Source organism: Uranotaenia lowii, chromosome 1, assembly GCF_029784155.1.
Source record: "Uranotaenia lowii strain MFRU-FL chromosome 1, ASM2978415v1, whole genome shotgun sequence".
NCBI classification, from domain to species: Eukaryota; Metazoa; Arthropoda; class Insecta; order Diptera; family Culicidae; genus Uranotaenia; species Uranotaenia lowii.
In genome coordinates, this window is record NC_073691.1 from 172,252,360 (window position 1) to 172,259,680 (window position 7,321).

At 36.2% G+C, this 7,321-nt stretch overlaps 1 protein-coding gene across 1 annotated transcript; it reads left to right on the plus strand.

Annotated features, from left to right (window-relative positions):
- Window positions 1-1,314: 1,314 nt before the first annotated feature.
- On the plus strand, window positions 1,315-5,445 carry LOC129739090 (PBAN-type neuropeptides-like). Its single transcript, XM_055730486.1, has 3 exons — window positions 1,315-1,505; window positions 4,725-4,816; window positions 4,889-5,445. Exons 1-3 carry the CDS (start codon window positions 1,419-1,421, stop codon window positions 5,214-5,216), a joined length of 507 nt encoding a protein of 168 aa, XP_055586461.1. The 5' UTR covers window positions 1,315-1,418; the 3' UTR covers window positions 5,217-5,445.
- The last annotated feature ends 1,876 nt before the right edge of the window (window positions 5,446-7,321 follow it).

Sequence of the window (7,321 nt, forward strand, 5' to 3'; positions counted from 1 at the left end):
ACATCCAAGAACAAGTTGAAAACTTTTTACAGTTTTAATGGAAAAATCAATTTACATTACCTTGTTTTCATAGTTTCGCGGATAAGAGTTAGAAATTAAAAATCGTAAGTGACATACAAATTTATAACTTTGGAAATCTGTACAAAATTTAGGAAATCTGTGAATTCTGTGAAAAGTTTAAAAATTCAGTGATCAGTGACACAGATTCTGTGACGAAATTTTGCTCATAGTTCTGTGATAGCACAGATTTATTTGGAACTTCGGCAGCCTTGGTCTCAAGTCCCAGGTCCTATGTTTTATGTCTCGAATAATTCGGCTGAAGCCGGAAGAATCTTGATAGCTAATAAGTTAAAATTTTGCCATAAGTAAAATCTGCGACGTCAGAATCTCTTGAATTTTTTTTTGCAAATCACTGCGCTAAAAATAATGTTTCTAAATTTAGCTCCGTCAACGCGTTTTCGTCACCGAGCCTGAGGTCCCGGGACAAGGATTTTTACTTCAACTTCGTCTCACCGATGCAACCATTCAGGAACGCGTCAGGAAAGGTCGATCCTAACCTGCTGCAGTGACAGACAGTTGCAAATTGAAACAAATGTGCGGAACCACGTGTAGGCGTTAATTACGCGTGCTGCTGTCGGGATTGATATACACACATGCGGTATCCCCGCTGAGAATGTTGTTCGGACGATGGACAACGATGGTGTCTTTGGCATTGGTCTTCTGCAGCATTTCTTTTCCATTCACTAGAAGAGGGTACCGATAGGCTGAAGGTGCTTAGAGTAGTTCAATATTTAGAGTGGTAATTTTCTCCGATTATCGTGTGCTTTGTGGAATTCGAGCAAATGGAAATGATTCCCACAGCACATTGAATATCGAAAATTAAGCTCATCAATCGCTTAGCGCCTGGATGTATACCCTTCGTCACAAGATTTTACTTATAGAACAAACTTAAAAGGTTTTGTGTAAGAAACTCAAGGATTTCGAAACCTTCGAGTTTCATAAAACTTTGTTTCCTATGGAATAAAAACTTGGTGTTGAAAAGCAATTTTTTTAAAAATCACCTCTTGAAATTCGTCTAGTCTGCCGGGATGGTTTAGATCGGGTAACTGTTGGATCAGCCTAATGTAGCATGTTTTGCATACCCTGCAGGGGTTCTCTTCAAAACACAATCGGAGTTCCACGAACTTTCCAACGGTGAATCCGGAATCAAGCGAATAAAAACGGATTTAAGGGAAAACAGAACGGCGACATATGTTGGAAATAGTCAGAAGCTCCGCATTTAGTGGATATTTTATTTGCAGTATAAAACAAAGGATTGGCCAACCAACAAACGGCAGAAGCTATTTTAACACGGTTTAGAAAGGATACATCTAGCGAGGAACGTTTTTTTTATAAAGTGAAAAAAGTGCTTAACCAAAATGCCCAAATTATATCTGTTCTTCAATATAGTGTGTTTATATTTGGCAATAAGGAGTGCTCTTACGGCAGAAATTCCGGATTCCAATGTAATTATGGTTTGAAACCATCAACGACTGTTTGGAACTGTAACTGGATAACATGCAAATAAGTCTGAAGTAGAAACTAAAATGCCTTCCAAGCATTTTATAAAAAGTGTTCATAAAAAATGTAAAAAAAATAATAATTATCGTTATCTCGATACAGAATCTTCAATCTGTCTCTGAATTCTAAGTCTGAGTTCAGGATCTGTAATTGAATTTTGATTTTGTATCATAACTCGGAGTATTTCATTCTGTATTTGAACCAGATGTCTGAATACTGAGTATTCATTATGAGTTCTGAGTCTGACTAGTGAATCTGAATTACGAATCAGAACCTTATTAAGGTCCTTTTCAAGACTGCTTCTCAACTGTCCTCGAAAATAGCTAGATACTGGAGGTATTAGTTGAGCTAGCGATTGTTATAATTAATGTGAAGAGCTTGTCTCTAATTGATCTTTCTTCAGAAGACATTCTCAGGATGCCACATTAGGATCTGGATTCAAAATCTGAATGAGTCTAAATTCAGAATCTTACTTACATTAAGATTTACAGTACCGTTCATAATTGTGTAAAATTGGAAGCTCGCAGAAAATTGGATAAAAAAAATATAGTAAGAGCAAAAAGTTATGGAAGTTCAAAGTCCAAGTGACAGTGCGCGGTCTTCCAATTTCTATACAATTATGAAGGGAACTGTAAATTCTTCAAAAATAAAAAGGATCCTCAATTTTGGTTCGAACGCTTTTAAAAATTATAGACATTAAAAATTATAGATTTTATTCATTTTCTTCAATTTGTAACGATAATCCAGAGTTTTGTTCACCAAGTTGTTTTGTCGACTTTCTTAGTTGAAAATATCAATTCAACCCAAAACGAACATCTTGAAAAAAATTTCTTAAAAAATTGAGAGTTTGATAATGCTTTGAAAATACGGCATTTTGAAATTCATACTAAACTCTCACGATTGACTTATAGGAATAAGTATTTTTATTACAATTTTTTCATAATGGAAAAATATAAAAATGATGAAAAAAGATCTTCATGTCACATTTCATTAAAATTTTCAACCAAAGTTCAATAGTTAAAAAAATAAACTAGTTAAAATTTAGTGAGATAACAGTATAAGAAGTGTATTCTAAAAAAATGCAACACTTTGTTTTGTGAATAACTTTTCAATGCGTGGATGGAAATTGATGAGATTTTAAGCGAAGCTGTCTAGTAGTGTAATGTTTACATGTGCAAATTTTTGTGACGTTCTGACAAGTGATTTTCGAGCGTCCGATAAAGAAGTTTTTCGTATTTTATTATTGGGCACCATTTGCGCCATCTATAATGAATACTGTGAACCTTCCTTTTTATTCCTAATCATTCCTAATCAAGACCCAGGGGTGGAAAAAAAAAGCTCAAATGTCAAATTGATTTGATTAAATCACCGACCAGTGATCAGGTACCAAATTTTGTTTCATTAGAATGATCATTATTAAAACTTTTTTTAAGTCTTTGAGAGAGTTTTGCATTGGATAGGCTTACAAATTTCACCAAACTGAGCATGCCTCATCTACAAAACAATAGCTTTGTTGATTTTGTTTAGTTTCGGGTCGAATTTTTATCATAAACGATTACAAATCTTTTCAAAAAGTGCCCATTTTTATGTCGAAAAGTAAAAAAAAAAGCTGCAGCGAATTTCTATTTGCCTGACCTAGATCAAGGCTATTTTGGATTACGTTTTCTATTTTTTTAAGCTGTTCCTTAAGAATTACTCAATATTTTTGATTTGGTCGAAGTTATAACAAATTTAGCCGATGCATTTTGAGGCTGTCTTTGTATGTTTAGCCGTTCATCGTGTCAATCGTTAGGAAAAATTCACTGTTTCAACTTCCACGGATCGTAAGCCTCGTCAAGTCATTTGTCAACTGAAAGTTTCTGGCTGGAAACTTGATTTTTTATTCCAAAATATCTCCCCTCTAGCGGTCCAAATATTTTGCGCATGATTTGACCACCGTATTTTGTTTATTATAATGGTGGGCAGCTTTTCAATCTTCCAGACATGCAATCAGCTCTGTTTATTAGTCAACTAATTGAGCCAGTTAGACAAATTTACCTTTTTCATCACTTTCCCATTGAAATTTTTGAATTGCGCTAGATAGAACCTTTCGATTTGCTTAACTTCATGCTATCAATCCTCTTCACTTTTATTGAAATTTTAGCTCACTGTAAAACCCGATAGGACACCTTAAACAATTTATCTTTGGAACTTTGGTCTAATAGTTGATTTCTATCTGTTTTTTGGCTTTCCCACTGGGACTTTTCTGAATTTTTCTCGATTCTGCTCAAAAAAATTTGGTAACAAGTTTCTATATTGAACGCTATCTCGAAAACCACTTGACAGATTGTCACCAAATTTTGCACACGTACACATTACGTTACTAGGCATTTTCAGTTGAAATATCATCAATTTCAGTCCATGCATTCAAAAGTTGTTCACAACACAAAGTTTTGCATGTTTTTCGAATACACTCCTTAGTTTTTCTCTCCATTTGGCACTTTTTTCTAGAGCATTTGATCTTAGTAAGAATCAGGCCTCGCCAGGAATCAAGTCTCCTCACTCTCCCCTAACGATACTACATATTTCATGGTTTTACCGAAACACCTTCGATTATTAGCAAAAAAACATGTATTTATGACTTGATAAATTGTAAAACATCGAATCTGCTTATTAATATTACCGACTAGTTATTTACCGAACTTGCAAAGCTTGTTCGGTAAAATTGTCGATTTTTCGGTAAATATACTAAGTATTTCGGCTAAATTACAGCAAATAAGATAGAAACTTACCGAACGTTCGGTTAGATAAGCGACGAATTAGTAACTTTTCTACAGTTTGTTCGGTAAATATTACGGTAACTCGATAATAAAGATCGAAAATCAGTTACCTCCTTATGAAATCCAATAAACTAAACTTATCGTTGGGTAGGAAGAAATAAGTAAAAATAAAAGATTTTTTATTCAACTTGTAACGAAGATTCTGATTTTTTACTAGTTGTTTTGTCAACTTTCTTGGCAGAATGAAAATCGTGATAATACAATGAAAAGGCTCAATGGGTTTCACCATTTTGATTGGTTTTTTCTACTCATATTTTCATTTTCTAAAAGAGAATTCAAACTTCCATAACGAAGAAGGATGTCTTCAATAACGGAATTTTTTTAACTTCTTTTAATTTAATTTAGGAGCAGAAAATGTCATCGTTCAGTGGCGGAGACGATGACGGTATCGGAAAACGCGCTGCTGCCATGTGGTTCGGACCCAGGCTAGGAAAACGGTTTGTTGTTGTTGGAAGAATTGGTTCTGTGAATCCTTATAAAAACTCTCTCATTTTCTCCCGTCTCTACAGAACAATTCCGCTGGAGCTACACGATGAAGCGCTGGAACAGATCGATAGCAATCCTCCCTATTTCGCAGGTGATTCCTCCTCGTTGCTAGCCTCGGATATTGCCCAGGGGTCTCCGTACGTGGTCCTGTTGGTAACCGGTCGAGTCCTCGATAGGCCCTCGAGGCCGGTCTTCTATCACGTGACTCCGGACCGGCTAGGGCGCCGGGATGCATCGGCAAATGAGAACCACTCGAGGCCACCGTTTGCACCTCGACTCGGCCGAAATCTTCCGTTCTCTCCACGCTTGGGACGATCCTTTGGCGGCTCGTCGGAAAGGTTCGGGTTCTAAGTCGAATACTGAAAGCCGTCCACCAATGCGAAAAGTTCCAACACCATAGCTACCGAACTCCTTAAACCGTGCAGCACGTCGTTTCTATTGGGATATTTTTTTTTTCTTTTGTGTTATGAAAAATATGGCTGGAATCCGAATAGAAATGACAGGCATGTAGGGTCTGTGTATAGAATACTGAATATGTTTATGTAATACGAAATATACACCCGTTTATAGATGCTATTAATGGAGAAATTCCGCAGTTTATGTGAACACATCATGAAACATCCTGGAAGGCATATGAGCATCTACATTCAGAGGAAATCTTATCATAAATTTCATAAGACACGTCTTATGGATCGCTTTTTTATGTCCAAAATAATTTTTCATAAGAGTCTGAGTCTGAGAGCTTCTTCTTCAACTTAGACAGCATTGTGGATAATCATTAAGTGCCATTAAGCCGTATAAAATGGCACTAATTTGGCATTATAGTGCCATATAGAAAATGCCCTACAGAGCCTGCTAGCTTTGAATTCAACATAAGGGCTGATTAAATGCCACTTTTGGCGTGCAATTCGGCTTCTGTACGGCTTACGGAAAGCTGTCAAACAATTTTCAATGGGTACAACCCACTGGAGAAAAAATAAAAAAAGAAAATAATTGTTTATGTTTTTGTCCTCATGTTGTTTGTCTCACTTACTTCTTCTTTCTTCAGCTGTTGATTTTTTTGTCGAATGTATTTCTGCTACTGAAACAGGAATTGAGCTCTGGACCTACCACTACAGAGCATTCATCAGCGCCTCTGCTGCTTGAACCATTTGGTTCTAGTCTTAATCTGAGGAAATTTGCCACATTTAAAAAGAAATGCTCTACGGTTGCCCGAAGAAAGGAAAAAAACAACACAATTATCGGAATTTTTTTTTATTTATTCCAATGTTTTTTCAATCACAATTATTCAAATATTAATTTTCACTTGTTAATTTTCTTTTTAAGCACAACTTTCAAGCCGAAAAACATTTCAAAAGAAACTCGTTTGATGTTGTAAATCGCTCGTTTTCTCGCTCCTCCAGGGCTAATCGGATAGTAGGGGAGATAAGGGCATTAGGCCACCTTAAGAAAAACGCTTATTTAACCATAGAGAACAGCTATAATATATGAATTACAAAAAGTAGATAAAAACGTTTAACAATGCATTTTAAAATTTTTGGCCGAAAGCTGAAAACCAGTCATTGTAGGGGCATTATGAGAACCCCGTGGGGCAGAAAAAGCACCATTAATCGGGGCACGATGAGCGTTTTCTGCCGGGAAATCTAGCAGCGAATTCGACTTGATGATGTCAACTGAATAATAGAGCTACAGTTTGACTTGTTTCATCTGACGATTTGGCATATTGGCAAGTTGTCGGAGAAGAAATCAGTAGATTCGAGTTCGATTCCTGGTCAAGGTGATTTTTTTTCATTTATCATTGCCCTGGTTGATAGTGCTCTGTTCGCCCCAGGTCAACAAATTAAAGTAAAAACGCGTTTTAAAATTGATAAAAGTGAAAAATCAAAAATTGTATGATAGTGAAAATTGAGAAGCAATGTGTAAATCATTTGCAGTGCGTACATTTCAGATCAAGATAATTTCTGAATATTTCTGTAAAGATGAAAAGGATATTTTTTTGGTGAAAAATTAATGCAATAGGTAGTACGAAACAAATCCTCATGAAAATTTGTTTAAGAAAATACGTGCTTTTGTAGAAAAGAGGAGTGCTTATTATGCCCTGGGTGCTCGTTATTTATGCCATTATCTCCCCTATTCTTCGGAAGATCCCATGGTACGTACTTTTTCTCCTTAAGGGCATCCGCAGCAATCGCGAGTATAGTGAAAATGCTCACGCGTTTGATCACTTTCAAACCGCACCGGGGGTTAGTATGTGGGTGAGCAAAATAGGGCCGTTGCCGTCGGGACCGACAAAATCACCAAATTTGCTCACTGGAAAGGGGCGAGAGCAAACATGCACTGAAAAAAATCTACCATTGAAGGCTAAGTTCAACAAACGATGTTTATTAAAATTTTGTAATTTTGGTAAACAATTTGTTGATTAATTAAGCAATTGTGGCTCTTCTTTTGATTCGTTC